Source organism: Hydra vulgaris, chromosome 15 (assembly GCF_038396675.1).
Source record: "Hydra vulgaris chromosome 15, alternate assembly HydraT2T_AEP".
Lineage (NCBI taxonomy): Eukaryota > Metazoa > Cnidaria > Hydrozoa > Anthoathecata > Hydridae > Hydra > Hydra vulgaris.
Genome location: NC_088934.1, coordinates 56,312,275 through 56,338,164, shown reverse-complemented (window position 1 = coordinate 56,338,164; position 25,890 = coordinate 56,312,275). Strand labels below are relative to the sequence as shown.

Below are 25,890 nucleotides of genomic sequence, written 5' to 3'. Positions count from 1 at the left end.
ATATATATATATATATATATATTACATAAATACATACTACAAAGTTAAAAAATATATTCAAATTTAATAAGCATATCATAACATAAGAGAATATTATAATTTACTTGTTTATAGATAAGGATTCATTTTGATCTACAGTTACTGATTATATCATACTGCATTAGCTAAAGCAAAAGGTTTAGGCAGGTATCATCATATAAATGATATTTATGTAGGAAAATAGGTATAACAACTTATTAACTTGATAACTAAATAACTTGATACTTGATAACTAAATAACTTGATATGGTGGTGTCAAAACCATCCTGCAAGAACAGAAGATTTTTAATATAAACTCATTTGAATGGCATCCACGACTTGCAAAATTTAAAAGTGGAAAAGATCTCATTACATTTTTCTTCAAGCATAAGAAAACATGACTTCTAAATTGCTTTTGGTCAAACCAAATATTTTCAACAGGATTTTTGTTGTTTGATAAAATAAATTTAACAAAAGCCAGCAAAAACAAACCACAATCTACCATATCCTTCTTGCTGCTGCACTGGTAAAACATTTGCTTTGATCATAGATTCTGTGTATCTATTAATATATTTCCTAGAAAGTTACTGTCAAGTACATATATTTCTCCATATTTACAATCATATATGCTGAGAGCAAGCCAATGGTAATGCCCATTATAATTGATTTGAACAAATGATGTGAACCTAGTGCTTTAAAAATTTTTTTTTGTCCCCAAATTGGATCTTCAAGCTCATTTTATGATAAATGACATTTTTTTATTAAGTTTTGGAAATGATGTATAACACTATCTGATAAAATTTGATTAAGATATCTTCGACATCCTCAGTTGCAAGTAATGGAAAGCTTGGTAGTGCACATTTAGTGTTGTTTAAAGAGGATTCATTTTCAAATGTTGTAGAATTTGATGTTAGTAGAAATGTCAAAATGTTGTTAGTAGAAATGTAGAAATGTTGCATCCCCTGTAATTGGATCATCTGTAATAATACATTCTTGTATTGGTGCTTCAGAAGCAATGCAATCAATTTTGATGTTAGATGCTGAGCTTAATAAATCAATTTTCTTACCTATATGAGGTGAAGGCTTTTTTTTAACAATAAGCTTATCAACTGTTATATAATGATTTTTGGTTACATAATCATGAGCACTTTCTGTTCTAACTAGTAAGCCTTCATCTTTTTTTCTTGCATGATATAAATTTTCCAAAACATTTAACAGCGTTTCACAATTAAAAAAAAAATTTATTGTTGCCATGACAAGCACAGTTATGAACAATATCATTACAAGCCATGAAAAGCCATGACAAATACAGTTACACAAAAATAAAGTTAAACAAAAACTAACATATAGATAATCACAAAAAAACATTTAGTGGTATTACCAGAAAACAAAGTTATTCTTACCTTATGTTAAACTGAATTTTACAACCTAAACTGTTGGCAAATGATCAATAAAGTAAATTTTAAATCATGAAAATTTACTAAATTTAAACCATATTTCAACAGTAGAGAAATTAAATTAAAATAATGAAGAAGGGCAGAACCTCAAGTACAAACTAAAAAAAAGGAAAAAAAAGAATAATACAAAGACATTTTTAAATTCGAATAAAATATAATCCTTTTAACAAATATATATAATTTATAATACCAGTTTATAAAATAAAACAATAGAAATAGCAAAAATAAAACAATAGAAATAGCAAAAATAAAAAAGTTGAAGTTTAAACTTAAAAAAATATATATGAATTAACATTACTATATATTTAAATTAAAATTACTATATTTTGGACAACAAATATACTAATTAAAGTAAGATTGACAGTAACCTTTTTCCAATGTTCCTAAATTAAAAAAATAATCCTACAACTTATATATCAAAAGCTCTAGAAATTTCAATTGCAGTACAGATGATATATAGCTACATAATAATAACAGTTATATCAATTCTATCATTGTCATTCAACACCATTAACATACATCTCATATTGAATGATTTACTAGGGGCAGAGTATAATTCATAAGCAACTTTAATGATTTACTAGGGGGGAGGTGATAATTCAGACGCAAGTCTAGTGATTTACTAAATAAAGTTAAACAAAATTTATTTTTAATATTTTCTCCACCAGTGCCCGAACCAACGTTTCAAACTAAGGATGGAAAGCAAACAAACTAGACTTTTAAATAAAGGACAAAGATGAAAGAGTGATAGACATGGAAATAGGACCGCCACTAGGATTAATCAATAAGGCACACAATGTCATTCAATAGAGTGTCATCATAAACAGCACCATTATAAGCAAATTTTTTCTATTTTTATTTTTTTCTAATCATATATTTTTTAAACATTTCTGTCAAACCCATGGTGACAATCTAAAACTTCATTAGAAATAACAATGTAAGGCATTCCTGAATAAGGAATTTTCCCAAAGTACACTATTATTTGCTGTAATTGTATTTACAGGGTGGCCACATAAAATTTTTATAAGAAAAAGAGGATATTAGAGGATTTTAGTGGTAGATTTTGCATTTAATTTAGAGAATTTTTTTTTGCAAAACTACAAAATTTTGAATAAAAATAGAGGATTTTAGAGGATTTTTTTTATAAGTTTAATGTCCGTGTTTCCACATAACTGGGGTTTGGACAGGGGTCAACAACGTTATTTTTTATGTTAGATGACATTGATTTGCTAAAAGTTTTTAAAGATTTTTTACAGCCCAATCCTCATTTCAGACATTAACGAGTTTTGCAGACCATGAATTTTGAATATTATGCAACCATCAAGAAATGAAAAAACAAAAAAGAGGGGTTAAAGAGGAGATTTTATCACGTTTTTAACTTTTTAGAGGATAATAGTGGATTTTAGATGATTTTAAAAAAAAAGAACTTTAGAGGATTTTAGAATAGCAGTGGCCACCCTGCTATTCTAAATTTAAGAATTAATGGGTTAGCAACTTAATGCAAAAAATTTATTAGAAAATCCTGCAAAAAATTAGAATACTTGGCAATCAGCTAACCTGTGTTACCAAAATTTTTATTAGCATAATTCACCACAAATTGTGTTGTTGTTCTTAATTCAAAATTTTTTATACAATGCAATGCCTTTTTGTGTGATTTACAATAATAAACAAGTTTGGTTTTTTCTCCTATAACAAATGGTTACAAATAGTTTTAAAAACAGTTCTGAAATCACTACGATGATAGTATAACATATTATAGAAAAAAAAAGAAAAAGGTAAAACTTAATAAAATTTTGTTTTTATAATAAACACATTAAAAAGATTTCAAAATTAAAAGAAATCTTTTTTTTCTTATACTTATTTAGTAAAATAGATACAAACCATTATCAATGCAATTTAATGCCAAAAAAGTCAATATCTGGGATTTTCCCATCCTCTTCAACAATTTCTAAAGTAAAAATTTAATTTTAATCTAGAGTTGTTGTCAAATTTTTCTTTTCAAACTTAAACATTTTTATTTTAGTTATTTATGATTGAATAAATTTGATGCGATGTATTATAATAGTTGAATTAAGGTATTTGAATTCCCCACAAATTATTATCGTTGAATTGAGGTATTTGAATTCCTCACAAATTATTGTATTGTGACGCATTTAAATCACAAATTACAAATCTTGATGCAACTTTTAACAAATTAATCCATACGGAATAAATAACCTCGTAGAATTCCACTTTCCTCAGAGCTTTCTTCAGACCTGTTCAGGCTTAAATTGTCGTCATAAAGAACTGAATAAAGATCCATACTAATATTTACTTTAACAACGTGTCAATTTTTGTTTACTTTTATGTATAAACTCAACGGTTTCCGAAAAAGCCTACCTACTTTTGAGCAATGGGAAAAACTCTACGGCAAACGAAATTATTCACCTCCTTTTGAGCCATGGGATTGTCTGCTAACCGCAAAATAGACTGCTTTAACAGCGTTTATTCGACGCTTTTTAGGTAACGATTTTTTAACGTTAAGTTGCGACGTTTATTCAACGCTTTTTATGTTACGCTTTTTCAACGTTTAGTTGCGACATTTTTGTAACGCCATTTACTAACGTATTTTCAACGTTACGCAATAACATTTAATCAACGTCTATTAAACAACGTTACATATCTTTGCAAAATCGATTACTTTGTCAACGTTTCCGCAACATCTTTTGCGACCGGTTTTCAACGTTGAGTCAACGCTGACATGTTTGCTGGGATTGTTAAAATATTATAATTTTTTGATGTTTTTTTTTTTCAAAAAGAAATTAAAATCACTGCTATTTTAGGACTTTAAAGAAGGTAATTTCAATGAAAAAGGTAAAATGAGCATGCTCATATTACACAAAAATGGCATCATCAAATAAAGTCAAAACTAAATGTTCCTATGCATTGTTTTTCAAACAAAAATAGATTAGAATTTTAAGTAACATATTTTTTTTTATGAAAAAATTATTTTATTATTTTAGCACAAAAATTTCGCACCACAGATTTATTCGTGATGATATTATTTAAACAATTTAACAACGTTAAACCCTTTTGCGACTGAGTTAAAAACAGCTATTGATTGCACGTAAAACAACGATCTAGGATCGTGATCAATTAAAATATTACAAAATAAAAACTACTAATCAGAAGTTTACAAATAAGACCTTGTTTTTTTGTCAAAGAATTGGCTTTTAGAAAAATAAAAAACTTAAAATACTTTTTTATTATCTTAGTAACGTGATCAAAATATATTATGTTGGAATTAACAAAAATACATAGTTTCTCTATTTAACCTTAAACAAATAAAGGAGAAATACATAATCATTTTGTTTTAAAGGGTTAAAAATTACACGATAACCGCTAGTTTCTGCAAATAAACTTACGCTAATTGTACTTATTCTTGTTTTCACCACATAAAGTAGACTCAAAAAATACAAATCAACTTTAATTTCACCACGCACATATAAGAAATCTTTAATTATGCTCAAAATAACAAAGTGGTAATATTGCCCTATTCTACCCTAAGTTAAAACTGGAGTTGCCCATATATATATATATATATATATATATATATATATATATATATTATATATATATATATATATATATATATAAAAATATATATACATATATATATATATACATATATATATATATATATATATATATATATATATATATATATATATATATATATATATATATATATACTATATATATATATATATATATATATATATATATATATATATATATATATATATATATATATATATATATATATATATATATATATATATATATATATATATGTATGTATGTATGTATATAGTTTATATATGCATATATATATATATTATATTTATATATATATATATATATATATATATATATATATATATATATATATATATATATATATATATATAAATAAATTAATAAAAAATACTTATCTAACTTTTTTCTTCAACTTAAAGTGCAATAGTGAATTTTCAAGTTGAGGAAAAAAGTTAGATATGTGTTTTTTACTAATTTATTATTGCTCTTTTCTTTAAGAGCATTGAGCGCTCTATTTGTAAAATACACGAACACAATTTACATATATATATATATATATATATATATATATATATATATATATATATATATATATATATATATATATATATATATATATATATATATATATATATATATATATATATATATACATCAGGGAATCCAATTACAATTATCGATTACCCGAGAACCCGAGTAATTGATACTTTATAAGCAAGTTCCGAGTAGTCGACTACTTGGAATATTTTTTTCGAGTATCGAGTATAATATTTAAACAAAAAAATGTAAATATTGCACATTCATTTAACTATTACTCAATCGAGTATTGGTATTCTACCGTTTTTCCTTCTTTTACTTCTATAATAAAGTTGTTTAGCAACTGTTGATTATTAACTAAGTTTCAAAAGTTTTTTTTTAACTAAGTTACATAAAATAAATAACATTTGTAATTTGAAGTTGCACGACGTAAAATTTGCAAGAAAGTGAAATATTTAAAAAAAAATTTGTGAAATAAATAAAATAAATACTTAATTTTCTTATATATATAGCTGCCTTTGGTAAGTGAAGTGTTTTGAGTAAAATGTACTAAATTTCAAGTAATAAATGCATATTTACGTATAAATACGTATAAATTTCATATTTTTTTCAAAATACGTATAAATTTCAAAATACGTATAAATTTAAATACGTATAAATTTCAATTTTCAATTTTTATGTTGTGATTTTTTATTTTAGTGATTTATTTACATATACCCAGAAATGTCTTCGAAAAAATCAGAGGTATGGAAATATTTTACAAAAAAAGAGAAATCGGAGTCAGTTTGTAACATATGCAAATCTATAATTCAACGTCCGGGATCTAATACTACTGGAATGATTAATCATTTAAAATTACATAGCATATCTTTACAAAAAAGAAATTTGGGCGACACAAATGAAACTGATGCTCCTTCTTCGAAAAACACAAAATCAGTTTGAAATGGAATAATAAATTTCATAAGTCGAGAATCATTGAATGGAATATTGGCGAAATGTGCGACAAAAGATGGATTTAGCATCAAAGGAATTACTTCATCTGAAGCCATTAGGGGTTTCGTAGCAAGTCGTAATTATAAAATGCCAAAAAGTGAAACAACGGTAATGAAATATATAATGGATTTTTATAAAGAAAAAAAAGAAGAATTAATGGCGTCGTTATTAGAGCAAAAAAAATCTGGAGAGAGATTCAGTATTACTGTCGATGAATGGAGTGATATAAACGTTAGAAGGTTTATGAATATCACTCTTCATTCAGCAACAAAGCCACCTGTAGTCTTGGGTCTATCTGCAATAATAGGTTTTTGTGATTCAAATGCCACTATCGATTTGGTAAAAGCAAAACTTAAAGATTATGGAATTGAAATGGATAATGATATCGTCGGATCCACACATGATGGAGCATCAGTCATGGTAAAATATGGGAAAAATATTTTACCATTTTCTCAGTTATGCTACAACCATGCTATACATCTTGCTGTACTTGATATATTTTATAAAAAAAGTGGGAGTTTAATTACGAATGATGATGCGGTAATTGAAACAAATTTCCAAGATGATGAGAATTTAGAATATGATGAAAATTTAGCAGATGATGATTGTGTTGAAACTACCGAACAAAATGATGAGGTAGCTGATGCATTTGCTTTTGAAGGTAACTTAAATTTCTAAAATGATTTAGTTAGACAATTACCAATCTTTCGTGAAGACATTGGCAAAATTCTTGATGATACACGAAAAATTATTAAATTTTTCAAATATTCTTCCGTTCGAAGCAGTGTTCTTGAAAAGCATATAACAGATCAAGAAGGCAAAAAGTTACGATTGCTACTCGATTGCAAAACAAGATGGAACTCAATAATACCAATTGTAAATCGTTTCATAAAAATATACGATTGTATACAAAAGGCTCTAATGGAACTAGGTCAGCAAAAATGTTCACAAAAAAATATCAAAATTTTAGAAGAAATATCACATGTTTTACAACCGGTTGAGCTTGCTGTTAAAGAGCTCAGTAAAGATAATAATAATCATTTAAAAGCTAAAGGAGTATGCATTTTTTTGCTAAACAAACTAAAAGAAACAAATACGCAGTTAGCCATCGAAATGTTCACTGCTTTGAAGAAAAGAATTGAAGAAAGACAAAATGAGGATGTTGTATCACTCTTGCGTTTTTTACAATCTGGAAGTTATCCTAAACCAGAGATTACCTGCCATTATACTTATTTAAAAAAAAGTTCTAATCATTTATTGGCTAAAGAAACCTTCAAAAGGCTGTTCAATGAAAATCCTGCAAACACACAGATGGACACGGAGTTAACAATTGAAAATGAAGAAATAATTTCAAATAATGGTTTGGTTTCAAATTATGATGAACTCCAAAAAACAATTGAATTAATTATGACTGTTCCGAAAGAAAATAATGAGAGAAAATCCACATTGGAAAAAGAAATGAAGTTGTGGGAGAAAGATTGTTCAAAACGAGGTGACTCTATTAGAAAACTTTTTACAGCATTATTGACAATACAACCAACGTCAACAGTAAGTGAAAGAGTGTTTTCGGTAGCTTCAGCTTTTGTCACAAAAACCCGAAATCAGTTGAAAATGGAAACGGTTGACAAACTTGTATTTTTAAAGTATTATTTTTTAAATAAAAAATAGATTTAAAACTAAAATTGTTGCATTTTATTTTAAATTTAATTAACACAACATGGTGTGGGTAAATTTTTTTTCCTTTACCTGGATACCCGGGTACACTGGTAATTAAAAAAATAAATACTCGATTACCCGGAAAACGTAAAAATACGATCATATATATATATATATATATATATATATATATATATATATATATATATATATAATATATATATATATATAGATATATATATATATATATATAGATATATATATATATATATATATATATATATATATATATATATATATACATATATACATATATATATAAATATATGTATATATATATATATATATAATATATATATATATATATATATATATATATATATATATATATATACATATATATATATCGCAATAACAAAATTTTTGCATTTAAAACACTTTAGACTTTTATAAATAAAGTAATGAACTAAACCAATTTAAATACTTTAATTATTTGAGTAAATAACTCAATTTAGTAAAAATCATAAAGTATTTTCATCCTTTAATTTATAATCAATAATACATGTAATTTATAACATATAAATAAATGATAAAGTAAAAAAACTTTACTTTTCTTATTTAAAAATGCCCTAAACGAATGATAAAAAAAAATAAAGAAAATAATTATAAGAAATAAAAACGGAGTTTTCAAACTTTTAAAGAAAAATGTCTGTCAATTATAAGTACACTTAAAGAAAATCAAATTATTAAACAACTTGATTGCTGCTTTTCTTTATTTTTCAAACAGTTCGCAATATTATATTTTGTTGTAATTGTATATGGATGGTTAATACCTAAAACTTCAGTTTGTATTTTATCAACAGAAGAATAAATTTCTAAAGCTTCGTTATATTTTTCCAAATTGTTTAAACAGTTTGCGATGTTATATTTTGTTCTAATTGTATCTGGATGGTTGATACCTAAAATTTCAGTTCTTATTTTATCAACAGAATAACAAATTTCTAAAGCTTCGTTATATTTTCCCATATTGTTCAAACAGCTTGCAATATTATTTTTTGTTGTCATTGTATATGGATGGTTGATACCTAAAATTTCAGTTTGTATTTTATCAACAGAATAAAAAATTTCTAAAGCTTCGTTATATTTTCTCATATCGTTCAAACAGTTTGCGATATTATGTTTTGTTCTCGTTGTATCTGGGTGGTTGATACCTAAAACTTCAGTTTGTATTTTATCAACAGAGTAATAAATTTCTAAAGCTTCGTTATATTTTTCCATATAGTTTAAACAGTTTGCAATATTTTTTTTTGTTGTCATTGTATCTGGATGGTTGATACCTAAAGTTTCAGTTTCTATTTTATCAACAGAATAACAAATTTCTAAAGCTTCGTTATATTTTCCCATATTGTTCAAACAGCTTGCAATATTATTTTTTGTTGTCATTGTATATGGATGGTTGATACCTAAAATTTCAGTTTGTATTTTATCAACAAAATAAAAAATTTCTAAAGCTTCGTTATATTTTCCCATATCGTTCAAACAGTTTGCGATATTATGTTTTGTTCTCGTTGTATCTGGGTGGTTGATACCTAAAATTTCAGTTTGCATTTTATCAACAGAATAATAAATTTCTAAAGCTTCGTTATATTTTCCCATAGCGTTCAAACAGAATCCGACATTATGTTTTGTTCCCATTGCTTCTGGATGGTTGACACCTAAAACTTCAATTTGTGTTTCATTAACAGAATAATAAATTTCAAATGCGTCGTTATATTTTCCCATATTGTTCAAACAGTTTGCGATATTATTTTTTGTTGTCATTGTATCTGGATGGTTAATACCTAAAATTTCAGTTTGTATTTTATCAACAGAATAATAAATTTCTAAAGCTTCGTTATCTTTTCCCATAGCGTACAAACAGTTTGCAATATTATGTTTTGTTCTCATTGTATCCGGATGGTTAATACCTAATATTTTGGTTTGTTTTTTATCAACAGAAAAATAAATTTCTAAAGCTTCGTTAAATTTTCCCATATTGTTAAAACAGATTGCGATATTATTTTTTGTTCCCATTGTTTCTGGATGGTTGATACCTAAAATTTCAGTTTGTATTTTATCAACAAAATAATAAATTTCTAAAGCTTCGTTATATTTTCCCATATTGTTCAAACATATTGCGATATTATTTTTTGTTCCCATTGTTTCTCGATGGTTAATACCTAAAATTTCAGTTTGTAATTTATCAACAGAAAAATAAATCTCTAATGCTTCGTTATATTTTCCCACGGCGTTCAAACAGATTGCGATATGATGTTTTGTTCCCATTGTTTCTGGATGGTTGATACCTAAAAATTCAGTTTGTATTTTATCAACAGAATAATGAATCTCTGAAGCTTCGTTGAATTTTCCCATGTCGTACAAACAGCTTGCAATATTATTTTTTGTTGTCATTGTATCTGGATGGTTAATACCTAAAACTTTAGTTCGTATTTTATCAACAGTATAATAAATTTCTAAAGCTTCGTTATATTTTCCCATACGACTTAAACAGTTTGCAATATTATTTTTTGTTGACATTGTATCTGGATAGTTGATACCTAAATATTCAGTTTGTATTTTGTCAACAAAATAATAAATTTCTAAAGCTTCGTTATACTTTCCCATATCGTTCAAACATATTGCGATATTATTTTCTGTTCCCATTGTTTTTGGATGGTTGATGCCTAAAATTTCAGTTTGTATTTTATCAACAGAATAATAAACTTCTAAAGCTTCGTTATACTTTCCCATAGCGTTCAAACAGATTGCAATATTATGTTTTGTTCTTATTGTTTCTGGATGGTTGATATCTAAAACTTCAGTTTGTATTTTATCAACAGAATAATAAATTTCTATAGCTTCGTTGTATTTTCCCATATCGTAGAAACAGTTAGCAATATTATTTTTTGTATCAAGCGTGAGTTCATTACTTTCACCATAATTTTCGGTATTAATACTTTCAATTGCTTTTAATATTTCGATTGCTTCTTCAAATAAGCCTTTACATACTAATAATTTTTTAATAGAAAATGGCATAAGACTGAAGTTTTTTGACATTCTTTTTTCGTCAGTACGAAACATATAGAGAAAATGTAAAACGAAATGATTTCCGTATTCAAAGTGGTCTTGTACTTCATTCAACTCAAATTTAAAATAATTTTCGATTAGTTCATGATACGAATATATACTTGAATTTTTACTTTGAAAGCATTTACACGTCAGCTGCGTTAGTTCGTGCATTGAATATTTGTTATCATCGAAACAATTTAGTAACGAATAATTAATTAGTAAACCAACGGTTTTGTTTATTAAATGTTCATCGCTTATTTTCATTTGATTTAAGATTTGGATTATAAATTCTTTACTTATATTTTGACCATCGCAATGAGATAAACAGTTTAGTAATTCTAATGGAATAAGGTTAGTTTCTTTTAATTTTAATAAAACTAAATTAATTGCTTTTATTGTTGACTTTGATTTAACTTCAGAAGGAAAGTTATCAGTGTCTAATATATCTAAAGGTTTCTGTTTATAAAAATCTAAATATTTTTTTATCGAAATTTTATGTATATTTATATATTTTATTGCCTGCGTTATAGCAAACGGGTGATAACCAAGCTCTTTAATTAAGTTTTTTATGTTTTCATCGGTGCATTCCTTAATATTATTTTTTACATAAGCGAATCCATCTTCATAAGAAAAAACATCAACAAACATTTTATTTACATTATTTGACCACCCTCTCCATTGGGAGGTAATTAAAGCAAATGAGTTCGGTTTTTTTGAAATGTACATTTCAAAATTTTTAACACTTACATCGTCGACGTTATCAAAAATATACAAAGTTTTTCCATTAATGTAATAGTTGTGAATTTTTTCAACAACTACTTCTATATCAAAATCATCTTTCGAATCGTGAACAGCCAATCCTAATATTTGACATCGGTTTCTTATTGAAGTTTGTAACTTTCCACATGCTGCGTCTATCCAGACAATGTTGTTAAAGAAGCTAGAATAAATTTCACTGTATTTTCTGGCAGTTTTTGTCTTTCCGACACCTGACATTCCATATAGTACTAAAGGCAACTTTTTTGCATCTTGTGAAAAAAAACTATGAATTTCATGAATTAGTTTTTTGCGTTGAACGCCTAACATTAAATGTAAAGTTATTAGTATGCAAGCTTATTTTAATATCTCAGTTTATGTTAATATCATTTATTTAATTAACAATTCAATTAAAAACATTATAGAACATTATAAATTTTTAAAAACAAAGTTTTAAAATAAAGTTAAATGTGATATTATAACGATTTTATAAGTTTACAAAGCATAATTCTATGAAACAAAACTTAATACAAGGATCTTAGGAAACATGAAAAAAAAGTTATGTAAAACATAAATTAATTGTTGTTACTCTAGAGAGTACATATAATAGTACTTATTTTTGCACGAAATTGTTTTTTAAACTGATTTTTTGAGGTTAAGTTTCTTTCTATAAATAAACATTTCCTACTAATTCGTATTTCAAACTTTCAATTTTTCATAAAACTTTATTTTTTTTATATTCTGTAAAACCTAGTTTTGATGCAACAAAGCTTGGAAAAACATGTTTAAAAACTTTATTTTTTTTAACTATGTTGAAAAAAATATACTAAGTTTGAAAAGTTTCATTTGCTATAAAAAATTACAATACAAGTAAGATTAAATTTGATTGTCATTTATTTAAGTACTTTTTATGTTTTTTGAAGTTTGCCTTTTTCTTATAGCCGCCGATAAGTGAGTCAAATTCCATAAAAAACGGCAAAAACCACCATAAAAAAACTTTTGCTAGAAAATAATTAATTAAATTATAATGTAACTAAATACCACTAAATGACAATAATTAACTTTTTTGTGAATAATTTTTAAGATTTCAGCAATTTATACGCCTCTTTCCGAGACTTGGTTATTTTATTTATCGAAAAAAAAGTCTCGCATTAGTGTCACTCTTTTAAGACTGATATGGGTAAAAACAATTCAAAATTTAACTTAAAGTCATATGTTTAAGATGTTTGGTAACTATTAACACCATTTTTGACAACAGATTTTAATTTTAGATGTTCATTACTTAGATTTCAAAAATGTGTCATAAATTCATTTTTTTAAATTGATATTTTTAAATTAGTTTAATTCTGATTTAAGTTTAAAAATAAAAGATTCCACTAGATTCCATGGTAGTTTTAATATTCTCCCCTTATTAGGTTTATATAAAAGCAGAAAAAATAAAAATTATTTGCCCCAACTTGCCCCAATTAAAATAAGACCTTTTAAATTTTTCGTTTTATTGTATTTTTTTTTCTTCCGTTTTTAAGAAAAACGAATAAAATAGTTCATTGCTTACATTCATCACACAAATAAGGCATTTAGTTCTTACTAGTAAAAAAACTCATGCCCAAGCAGATGGTGCTAATTATCAAACCTCAAAAACCAAAATATGCAACATTTGATGGCAAAGTGCATGTTTTAAAATTAAAACTTGGGTATAAAATAACTAACAATAGTTCATTGCTTACATTCAGCATGAAAAGAATACATTTAGTTCCTATAATTCAAGAATTAGGAATTAATTATGATAATTTACTTAAAGCTCTTCTACGTGAGTTTTGTAGACTGGAGGGTCTAAGCTATGAAAGTATTGACAAAGCTGAAATGATATATCTAAAGAAAACTCTAATAATATTTAAATGTAAATTCCGATCAAAGTTGCGGAAGCTGAGCCCAGAGAACTTAATAACCCAGCATTGATCAGATCTAAACCAATCAATGAAAAAGCTTTATCTTTGGATATTTCTACTTTGAATTGCTGGCTCAGATCCTTTGAATGTATTTTACATTTAGGATATAAGTTAGACATTAAAAAATACTTTGTCAAGTCCCCTGATGAAAAAGCATCAGTAAAAAGTAGGAAAAAGAAAATTCAACAGAGGTTTAGAGAGGAGCTATGCCTTATAGTTGATATGCATAAACAGGGTTTTGGCAACACTAACAATGAAAACACTACCAGAAGAGAATTTAAAAATGTTGAAACTTTCGCTGATATAACGGGATTGGTAGTAGATGTAATTATTAGATTAAGGACAATCCTAATATCAGTATGTTCCTGTTATGAGTTGAACTCTGAAAGTTTTGGTCAGTATTTCTATTAAACTACAGCTCTTATACTCAAAAGCTACTGCTGGTATGCAATTCCTCCCAACTTTTCATAAACTCTTGGAACATGGTGTGCAGATATCTGAGGCATTACAACTGCCAACTGGTTACTACTCTGATAAGTCACAAGAGACTCTAAATGAGGAAGTTCGCATAGCTAGATTACATACAGCCAAGACATCTAAAAAGAATGTTATAAAAAACCAATTCCAATACTTGTTGATTAGAAGTGATCCTTTAATATCAAAAATTTGTTTCAAAAAAAACAAGGTTGAATATGTAAAAACACTTACCCATGAAGTTTTATCTTTGTTAATGCTGTAATAATGAAATAAAGCTTTTTTATTAATATTACGTTTTCTTTTTTTTGTTTTCTATATTTATTTTGTATTTAATATATTTTAATATTACAAAATAAAAATATTTTTTAAATACAATTTTTCTTTTTAATAAGTAAATGTTTTGGTTTGAAGATATTAATTTTTTTAAATTAAGTCAGTCTTTCTGCGAGTTAAAGACTTAGAGACTAGAATTACCGAAAAACGGTTCCTTCGGTAAATTTCGGATCCTAATTTGACAAGGAACCGATAACTTTGGCTCTTTTCGATTCCTTATTTTAGGCAAGATTCGAAATTTCGGTAAATTTCGATTCCTTATTTTAAGAAAGAATCGAAATTACGGTAAATTTCGATTCCGATTCTGATAAAGAACCGATAACTTCGGTTCTTTTCGATTCCTAATTTTAAGCAATAATCGAAATTACCGTAAATTTTGGTTCCAATTTCGGTTCTTAGCGGGAAATATCGCAAAAAATCGAAAATGCTACAAAGAATCGAAATTGTTACTAAGAATTGAAAAACTTGAATTTTTTTAATTTCTATTTTCAAAAATACAGTTGAAATACAGTTGAAAAATACAGTTATTCTAAATCACTATCAGTGAGATCAGTGACACTGTCCTTGCTGCCCTTGCGACTACTACTAGCACTGCTATAAGCTACGCTAGTAGAACTATCACTAGCTTCAGTATTAAATAAATCTTTAGATGCATCATATATAGGGTTTTTTTTCATTGGTGATTTTTTCATTGGTGATTCAAGTACAAGTTTCCTTTTTTTAGCTCTTTGTAGTAGACTTTGAGACTGTGATTCATTTGGTTTCAAAAAACTTTTCATTTTTGTCTGTTTGGTTGATTGGGTTTGTGTAGATGGAGATGGTTGAGGTTGAGTCTGAGAAGGTGATGGTAGAGGTTGATCTTGAGAGGTGGATGGTAGAGGTTGAGACTGATAGCCTGGTTCACCAGGGCATTTTTTGTCCCAGGACCTTATTTTTGATTTGACTAGTGGAAAGTTTTCTTTTATGAACATTATTTTTTGAAGGGTCTCTGGCTTCATATTGTGTCTTTTATCACTAATAATATTTCCTCCTAATGAAAATAGCCTTTCTGAAGAGCATGAAGTCACTGGTGGACACAAGTACTTCCTTGCCATAGCAGCTAGTAATGGCAGTTCCTTTTGATTGACCTTCCACCATTCCAAAACCTTCACATCCTTAGCTGGCTTTTGCATAGACAAGTACCTTTTAAATTTCATCTAAAAACAAATTTGAATTTCAATTTACCGCAAAGAATCAAAAAAATATTTATAAGTATCGGAAATATTTATAAGAATCGAAATTATTATTAATAAAAATGAATATCTACCCTTAGAGGAGGCTCTGATGGTCCTGCCAAAGTTGGTGCATCATTTTCATCATTTTCCATGGCCATTCTCTCAAAATCATCCATATCCTCATCTAAGTTTGGCTGTGCAGAAGGTAATAAAGCCTCATAAGCCTCGTTGTATTCTCTGGTAGTTGGATGATTGTCTACCAGTTGGTCTATTATTCCATCTAAATTATCTTTGTTGCCCTTGATTAATGTGATAGAATAACCTCTATAAAATGGATCAAACACACTTGCAAGATTAAAGTCATTAACTTCAGTGCCTTTATCTGGAATCCTAGTTTCCAAGTATTTTATAAACCTGGTCATTGCATCTTTAGCAATTCTTGAACCTGGAAAAGAAAAAAATATATAATTAATCAAAATTGCATAATTTGTTGATAATTATTCGAAAGAATCGAAAGAATCGAAATTTGTTGATAATTATCGAAATTATTAGTAAGAATCGAAAGAATCACAAAAAAATATTTTTTACCTGAAGTATTTTGTGTAACTGTCCTATGGCACATAGTAATCAATGAAAAGAGGTGTTGCTGGATCTTGTGAACTGTAGGTGTTTTATCTGAGGACCAAATCTCTGAGTATTCTTGATATTTTGCCAAGAAAGGATGAAGTTCTGCAATTACTTGAAAATCTTCATCACTTGGTATAAGTATTGTCAAGTTTGCATTCAGGCTGTTATCTCTGACAGACTTCAAACCTTGCTTATTTCTTAACACTGACTTGAACAGCATTGCATTTGAATTCCATCTTGTTTGCACTGGTTGGATTAGCTTGATTGGATTACACCCTAGAGATTCACATTCTTGTTTGATTTCATACCAATCCTTAGTGCTTTGATGTGTCCTTTGAGCAAGTCTCTTGCACTTATCAACAATTACCTTAACCTCACCATTTTCTAATGTGTCTTTCAAACAATTGTTCAACATTTGATCGACACACACCAACTGCTTGTCCAATAAAGTTGATAAACTGACAGCTGCCTTCATGTTAGCTGCACCATCAGTCACGCATGTTCTTTCTAGGTCAGGCCTTGCCAAGACTTCATATTTTGAAATCATAGTGTCTAATCCTTTGGCAAGTAAAGGACCTGTTTTCCTATTTAAATGAGCCTGGCAGTCAAACCTGTACTTTTTCAACTCAAAATCAATGTTGATGTAATGGAGTGTGAGAGATTCAAAAGGATCACCATTTTTTGCAGTCCAACCATCTGATGTAAAAGCTACACTTTCACATTCTGGTACTTCTTCCTCAAGTTGATTGGTTATTGCCTTTTCAACATTATGATGAATCATGTCAAGCTTTGTTGTAGCAAGTGTTTTTGGTGTTTTTATGATTGCTTTTGGTGCCAAATAGTTCAAGAGCAACTTCATTCCTGGAGTTTCCACAATATTGAAAGGAAGATTTGACATGATGCAGGCCAGAGTGAGAACTGTATCAAAATCAAGCTGACAGCTGCTTTGTGAATCCCATTTAGTTATCTGAAATAATAAAAAAAATGTAAAATATCGAAAGGAATCGAAATTATCGAAATTACCGCAAGGAATCGAAATTACGTTAAACAAGACCTGACAACCTAATATATATGGGTAAGTTGTTACAGTTTCTAGAGACAGTGCTAATCACTCTATCTATTAAAACAAAGAAGTTTAAAGTTAAAAGCCTTTAAAGTTTTGAAACGTTTGAAAAACACGTGTTTACTAAATCTAGATGCACGTGTTAGGTGACAGATCAAATCAAAAACTTTAAACCTCAATAACTTTGTTAATATTGAGTTTAGAGCAAAAAGGACATTGATTTGGAATCATTAAATTGTTGTCTAGTGTGGAAATTTAACTTTTTATTAATTTATAGAGTTATTAAACTTTAAAGTGTATTATAAATTTTGAAAAGGGATCAAAAGTTTCTAATTGAATATAAAAATAGATTTCTAACATTAGTTTCATCAAAATCAAGCCCGAATTGGTAAATTGAGAAAAAAAATATTTTCTGCATGGCCCAAACGGCGCCCAAAAGATCCGAGTTTTTTTTGAAAAAATATTTTTTCTTAATTTACCAATTTGGGCTCGATTTTGATTCGAATATTTACAAATAAAAACGGTAAAATGTTATAAAAACGATTATTTAAGCTACTAAAAAATTACAATATTTTTCTCACCTTAACATACTCATCCAGAGTTACTTGAAGTTTTTCATGACCACCTTGCTGACTGGATGGTGGAGACTTTTTACTAAGGTTATCCACCCTTTTTTTACTAGTGGTTGTGGCTGGAAAGAAACCTCTCAACTTGAAGATCTATCAAGCTCCTTTTCAACTTCCTCCCTGTCAGCAGCCAGTTGCACTACCTTGTCATTCTTTGCCTTAAGATAAGCTTTGGCTTGAATGGGATGCTGAGATCTGTTTAAAGTAAGATTTAAATTAAATAATTATAGGGATAGGAATCGAAATTACCGAAATAATTGAAAATATTGAAAAGAATCGAAAAAATTGAAATAACTCCTATAGATGGCGCTATATTAAATTAAATGTAACAAACAGTATTACTGTTAGCTGTTACTGTATAATAAATAATAATCAGTGCTTATGTTTATTTAATTATTCAGAACTATTGTTATTTTTTTACTTTTTTATAAAGTAAATCTTTTACTTAATATTAACTTAAATTGCAAAATTTCTGAAAATATTAAAAAGAATCGAAATTACCGAAAAAATTGAAAAAACATTACTTACCCTAAATGTTTACTCATTCCTGATGTACTTCCATGGCAGCAAGTTAACACTGCTTGACATTGATTACAACTTGATTTATAAGTTTTCTTTTTGGTGACAGAATTCACTGTCACTTCTGGTAGTTTGGTAAAGTAATTCCAAATTGGATTATTAACTTCAGACATTGTTGTAAATTGTAATGTTGTTGTTGTTTGTAAGAGTTGTTTGTGAAACAATGAATTGTAACTGATTAGATTTTCACCAAACCCCACTATTTATACTGGTAAAGGGGAATCCCTTAGGGGAGGTAAATTAAATTTGAATGAATTTGAACTTAATTTCGCACGCCATTATTAAAACGTATTTTTAATAAAAACGATTCTTTACAATAAAAACGATTTTTTAATTAATAATTGAAATTTACCGTTTTTATTACAAAGAATCGAATTTACCGAAATAATTGAAAATATTGAAAAGAATCGAAAATATTGATTATAACGGAAGTATATTATTAAAAAAAAGGTGAGTAATCAATTTACGGTTCTTTTCGATTCCTATTCTGATAAAGAACCGATAACTTCGGTTCTTTGCGATTCCTTTTTTTATAAGGAACCGATAACTTCGGTTCTTTTCGATTCCTATTTTGATAAAGAACCGAAACCTTCGATTCCTTTCGATTCCACGAAAAATACCAAAGAACCGAAGAACCGAAGAACCGTTTTTCGGGAACTTCAGTCCTTAAAAAGACTTTAACACGTTTACGTGTGTGTTGTATGAGTTTTGGGCACAAGAAAAGTTTACATTAAAAATTAATTGGTATTCTTTTATATGCTATTTTAGATCAAAAAATCCGATTTTTTTATTTAAATCATATATTTTGCGCGCGTAAATGATGCTCAGACGCATAAACCCGCGTTGTACGCGTCATAAGTACGCGTAAAATTATTTTCAATAGCAAATTTGAATTTTTTGACCCAAAATACGATAATAGTGATTTATCAATTGTTTATAAATGATAGTTGTATAATTTTTGCCGTTTTTCCACCTTTCTGACTCATTGTGCGCTTTGAGGGAAGGAAGGCGCAAAAGGGACAGTTTTTTTTGGGCGGCAGATATCTAAGAGGCGCTGTAAAGACATCTGTTTTGTTTTAAATTTTGTTTGTTTATTTTACTTACTGGAATTTTTTAGTTCTTTCTTTCAATCCAACAATACCTTTTTGGACTTAATTTTTAAAAACTTTTTTAAAAGAACTTTAATTTTAAGTCGTTAAGGGCCTGTTTATATGGAAAGGGGGCTGGCTCGTTTGCTGAGATATCGACGTCATCAATATTTTACCTTAATTTTGTTTTGCCTTTATATGAATAAACGAGCTAGCCCAAATAGCGAAATCTCACTGCTTTTGCCGAGATCTCGGCAAAAGGGCTGGTTAATTTCTTAAATAAATTTGTTTGCACGCGTACAAGTTCTTGCATTTTTTTTCAAATTTGAAAGCTTCCGTTTAATCATAATAAAATATAAAAATAATAAATTTAATAATAAAACTGGCAACTTCCGTGTACTTATAATTTTAGTTGTTTTGTTTTTAAAATTTACAATTAATTTTTTATTTTTTTATTTTTTGCAGTTTTATTTATACTGCTGACAACTCTCACTCAAAATGGCTGTTTTTATTGATAAACTAAAAAGAAAAACTTCAAATGGGATCACAATATGGTAAAGAACCTTACAAATAGTGCTATCAGCTATAAAGCAAGAATGCTTTATAAAAACCTTGACTTTGATGCCGATAAAGTTGGTTTATATAGAGAAGTTTGCTTATCTATGGCAGAGATCTATAATAAAGATGAAGAATTGTATTGTATGGGCCTGTTGCCATCTATACTTTAAATAAAAAGGACTCAAAAGAAGTAATAAACAAAGAATCAAACGAGTTCAAGAAAAATTGAAGGAAATCCAACAAAAGTTTTTGAAAGCAGTTGTGAGTGAAAGTCGAAGTGAAAGGGGTAAAATTATATTTGAGTTTTACGGCCAGCTCATCTCTTTGTGGGTTGGTTTAGCCAATATTAAACCACTTACATTTGGTGTTAAAAAATATGATTTTATTGAAACTGAAGAAACTCATTTTTCAATTGATCAAGACTTAACAGAAGAGGTAGAGTTAGTAAAATCTCAAAAAAAAATCAATAAAGAGAAAAAAATATTTTACAGGACGTTATAAAATTATTATAAAAATATTTTTTAACTATTATATTTTTTTGGTTAACGGGAAGTTTAAGAAAGTAGTTATTAAATAAATTTCTTTGGAATGGGAATATTTTGATTTGGTCATTTGTTTTTATAATTTTTTGAGAGGTATTTATTTTCGTGCCTACATTTAGAAAATAATTCAGATTTTTTATTTAATAAATTTTTCTGATTTAAATGAGTAATTATTTCAAATTTTTCTTGCAAACATAGCATACATTTTTTGGAAATGTTATTATAAGTAGGGGCAGGGGCAGATTTTAGAATAGACAATTGTAAATTAAAATTTTTCTTTTTTTCTTTTAAATCCCAAATATATTTTGACAGCATAGTCTCTTTTGAATATTTTTTGTATATAAACGATTATTTGTAGTTGGCATAACGTTTTCTCCATTCCCCCTCGGTTAAGCCAATATATTGTTTATCAAGGTTATTTTAGAGGGCAATCTATTTTTTGTTTACAATTCCAATAATCAGTATTTTTTTCTTTTTTATGTTTATTTTTATTAAATAACGCGAAGTTGTGGCCTTTTATAATTCTTTCTAATTTTTTTGTTCAACTATAACTTACTTTAATGGTATTTCTGTTAAAAATATTATGTAACTTATTATAGGGAGGAAAATGTTTATCTACTAATTTTAGAAAAATTTTACTTATATTTGTTGTAACATTTTTGCTGTACGGAGAATTGAACCAAATTATGTTTCTATTTCTATTACTTATTTTTAAAAACATTACGATGTTTTTTATTCTTGACATGTTTCGTAAAATTTATTTACATTTTCAAAGATTAATTTACTATAATAAAAAATACTAAAATTCATATTAAAAAATAGAAGTCTTTACAGAGAAATATTAACGGACAAAAAATTATATATATAAACCAATATATTATTACAAAATAACTGGGTAAATAACCAATCAAAATAACCAACAGTCAAAAAAATATATATAAGTAAACTGACAGTAAAATTTAATAGATAAGTTTATAGTATTATGTAAAGCTTGTTTATTAAGTGAGGGATTTTCCCATTTAATGTGGAGGGCTTCTTTTATCTTTTACTTGTGTTTGGTTGGGGCATTATCTAAACACTGAAGATCCCGAAAAACGGTTCTTCGGTTCTTTGGTATTTTTCGTGGAATCGAAAGGAATCGAAGGTTTCGGTTCTTTATCAAAATAGGAATCGAAAAGAACCGAAGTTATCGGTTCCTTATAAAAAAAGGAATCGCAAAGAACCGAAGTTATCGGTTCTTTATCAGAATAGGAATCGAAAAGAACCGTAAATTGATTACTCACCTTTTTTTTAATAATATACTTCCGTTATAATCAATATTTTCGATTCTTTTCAATATTTTCAATTATTTCGGTAAATTCGATTCTTTGTAATAAAAACGGTAAATTTCAATTATTAATTAAAAAATCGTTTTTATTGTAAAGAATCGTTTTTATTAAAAATACGTTTTAATAATGGCGTGCGAAATTAAGTTCAAATTCATTCAAATTTAATTTACCTCCCCTAAGGGATTCCCCTTTACCAGTATAAATAGTGGGGTTTGGTGAAAATCTAATCAGTTACAATTCATTGTTTCACAAACAACTCTTACAAACAACAACAACATTACAATTTACAACAATGTCTGAAGTTAATAATCCAATTTGGAATTACTTTACCAAACTACCAGAAGTGACAGTGAATTCTGTCACCAAAAAGAAAACTTATAAATCAAGTTGTAATCAATGTCAAGCAGTGTTAACTTGCTGCCATGGAAGTACATCAGGAATGAGTAAACATTTAGGGTAAGTAATGTTTTTTCAATTTTTTCGGTAATTTCGATTCTTTTTAATATTTTCAGAAATTTTGCAATTTAAGTTAATATTAAGTAAAAGATTTACTTTATAAAAAAGTAAAAAAATAACAATAGTTCTGAATAATTAAATAAACATAAGCACTGATTATTATTTATTATACAGTAACAGCTAACAGTAATACTGTTTGTTACATTTAATTTAATATAGCGCCATCTATAGGAGTTATTTCAATTTTTTCGATTCTTTTCAATATTTTCAATTATTTCGGTAATTTCGATTCCTATCCCTATAATTATTTAATTTAAATCTTACTTTAAACAGATCTCAGCATCCCATTCAAGCCAAAGCTTATCTTAAGGCAAAGAATGACAAGGTAGTGCAACTGGCTGCTGACAGGGAGGAAGTTGAAAAGGAGCTTGATAGATCTTCAAGTTGAGAGGTTTCTTTCCAGCCACAACCACTAGTAAAAAAAGGGTGGATAACCTTAGTAAAAAGTCTCCACCATCCAGTCAGCAAGGTGGTCATGAAAAACTTCAAGTAACTCTGGATGAGTATGTTAAGGTGAGAAAAATATTGTAATTTTTTAGTAGCTTAAATAATCGTTTTTATAACATTTTACCGTTTTTATTTGTAAATATTCGAATCAAAATCGAGCCCAAATTGGTAAATTAAGAAAAAATATTTTTTCAAAAAAAACTCGGATCTTTTGGGCGCCGTTTGGGCCATGCAGAAAATATTTTTTTTCTCAATTTACCAATTCGGGCTTGATTTTGATGAAACTAATGTTAGAAATCTATTTTTATATTCAATTAGAAACTTTTGATCCCTTTTCAAAATTTATAATACACTTTAAAGTTTAATAACTCTATAAATTAATAAAAAGTTAAATTTCCACACTAGACAACAATTTAATGATTCCAAATCAATGTCCTTTTTGCTCTAAACTCAATATTAACAAAGTTATTGAGGTTTAAAGTTTTTGATTTGATCTGTCACCTAACACGTGCATCTAGATTTAGTAAACACGTGTTTTTCAAACGTTTCAAAACTTTAAAGGCTTTTAACTTTAAACTTCTTTGTTTTAATAGATAGAGTGATTAGCACTGTCTCTAGAAACTGTAACAACTTACCCATATATATTAGGTTGTCAGGTCTTGTTTAACGTAATTTCGATTCCTTGCGGTAATTTCGATAATTTCGATTCCTTTCGATATTTTACATTTTTTTTATTATTTCAGATAACTAAATGGGATTCACAAAGCAGCTGTCAGCTTGATTTTGATACAGTTCTCACTCTGGCCTGCATCATGTCAAATCTTCCTTTCAATATTGTGGAAACTCCAGGAATGAAGTTGCTCTTGAACTATTTGGCACCAAAAGCAATCATAAAAACACCAAAAACACTTGCTACAACAAAGCTTGACATGATTCATCATAATGTTGAAAAGGCAATAACCAATCAACTTGAGGAAGAAGTACCAGAATGTGAAAGTGTAGCTTTTACATCAGATGGTTGGACTGCAAAAAATGGTGATCCTTTTGAATCTCTCACACTCCATTACATCAACATTGATTTTGAGTTGAAAAAGTACAGGTTTGACTGCCAGGCTCATTTAAATAGGAAAACAGGTCCTTTACTTGCCAAAGGATTAGACACTATGATTTCAAAATATGAAGTCTTGGCAAGGCCTGACCTAGAAAGAACATGCGTGACTGATGGTGCAGCTAACATGAAGGCAGCTGTCAGTTTATCAACTTTATTGGACAAGCAGTTGGTGTGTGTCGATCAAATGTTGAACAATTGTTTGAAAGACACATTAGAAAATGGTGAGGTTAAGGTAATTGTTGATAAGTGCAAGAGACTTGCTCAAAGGACACATCAAAGCACTAAGGATTGGTATGAAATCAAACAAGAATGTGAATCTCTAGGGTGTAATCCAATCAAGCTAATCCAACCAGTGCAAACAAGATGGAATTCAAATGCAATGCTGTTCAAGTCAGTGTTAAGAAATAAGCAAGGTTTGAAGTCTGTCAGAGATAACAGCCTGAATGCAAACTTGACAATACTTATACCAAGTGATGAAGATTTTCAAGTAATTGCAGAACTTCATCCTTTCTTGGCAAAATATCAAGAATACTCAGAGATTTGGTCCTCAGATAAAACACCTACAGTTCACAAGATCCAGCAACACCTCTTTTCATTGATTACTATGTGCCATAGGACAGTTACACAAAATACTTCAGGTAAAAAATATTTTTTTGTGATTCTTTCGATTCTTACTAATAATTTCGATAATTATCAACAAATTTCGATTCTTTCGATTCTTTCGAATAATTATCAACAAATTATGCAATTTTGATTAATTATATATTTTTTTCTTTTCCAGGTTCAAGAATTGCTAAAGATGCAATGACCAGGTTTATAAAATACTTGGAAACTAGGATTCCAGATAAAGGCACTGAAGTTAATGACTTTAATCTTGCAAGTGTGTTTGATCCATTTTATAGAGGTTATTCTATCACATTAATCAAGGGCAACAAAGATAATTTAGATGGAATAATAGACCAACTGGTAGACAATCATCCAACTACCAGAGAATACAACGAGGCTTATGAGGCTTTATTACCTTCTGCACAGCCAAACTTAGATGAGGATATGGATGATTTTGAGAGAATGGCCATGGAAAATGATGAAAATGATGCACCAACTTTGGCAGGACCATCAGAGCCTCCTCTAAGGGTAGATATTCATTTTTATTAATAATAATTTCGATTCTTATAAATATTTCCGATACTTATAAATATTTTTTTGATTCTTTGCGGTAAATTGAAATTCAAATTTGTTTTTAGATGAAATTTAAAAGGTACTTGTCTATGCAAAAGCCAGCTAAGGATGTGAAGGTTTTGGAATGGTGGAAGGTCAATCAAAAGGAA

General features: G+C 27.9%; 3 protein-coding genes across 4 annotated transcripts in view; 1 reads left to right on the top strand and 2 right to left on the bottom strand.

The window, feature by feature from the left end:
* Positions 1-8,750: 8,750 nt before the first annotated feature.
* Positions 8,751-25,890, bottom strand: part of LOC136092388 (nephrocystin-3-like) — a 60,536-nt gene continuing 43,396 nt past the window's right edge. Inside the window, exon 3 of the mRNA XM_065820525.1 lies at positions 8,751-12,427. Coding sequence (XP_065676597.1) covers positions 8,979-12,427 — 3,449 coding nt within the window. The 3' untranslated portion in view covers positions 8,751-8,978. The remainder of the gene's footprint in view (positions 12,428-25,890) is intronic.
* LOC136092389 (uncharacterized) lies at positions 16,113-19,059 on the bottom strand. Its single transcript, XM_065820526.1, has 4 exons — positions 18,922-19,059; positions 18,349-18,588; positions 16,666-17,671; positions 16,113-16,522 (listed from the first exon to the last, which is right to left on the bottom strand). The coding sequence occupies exons 3-4, from the start codon at positions 17,600-17,602 to the stop codon at positions 16,149-16,151; spliced, it is 1,311 nt and encodes a 436-aa protein (XP_065676598.1). The 5' UTR covers positions 17,603-17,671; positions 18,349-18,588; positions 18,922-19,059; the 3' UTR covers positions 16,113-16,148.
* LOC136091539 (uncharacterized) lies at positions 22,807-25,809 on the top strand. Of its 2 annotated transcripts, none has more exons than XM_065819211.1 (4): positions 22,807-22,944; positions 23,278-23,517; positions 24,195-25,200; positions 25,344-25,809. In XM_065819211.1, the coding sequence occupies exons 3-4, from the start codon at positions 24,264-24,266 to the stop codon at positions 25,715-25,717; spliced, it is 1,311 nt and encodes a 436-aa protein (XP_065675283.1). In that variant the 5' UTR covers positions 22,807-22,944; positions 23,278-23,517; positions 24,195-24,263; the 3' UTR covers positions 25,718-25,809. The 2 variants fall into 2 exon arrangements, with proteins under 2 accessions (XP_065675283.1, XP_065675284.1); XM_065819212.1 differs by having other exon boundaries at positions 24,045-25,200.

What these genes read in the sequence shown, in the direction of transcription:
- LOC136092389 (XM_065820526.1), bottom strand. Translation starts at nt 17,602, where the DNA reads ATGTCAAATCTTCCTTTCAATATTGTGGAAACTCCAGGAATGAAGTTG. An exon ending in AGTTACACAAAATACTTCAG is followed by an intron (nt 16,523 to 16,665) that starts GTAAAAAATATT and finishes TTTCTTTTCCAG; the next exon opens with GTTCAAGAATTGCTAAAGAT.
- LOC136091539 (XM_065819211.1), top strand. Translation starts at nt 24,264, where the DNA reads ATGTCAAATCTTCCTTTCAATATTGTGGAAACTCCAGGAATGAAGTTG. An exon ending in AGTTACACAAAATACTTCAG is followed by an intron (nt 25,201 to 25,343) that starts GTAAAAAATATT and finishes TTTCTTTTCCAG; the next exon opens with GTTCAAGAATTGCTAAAGAT.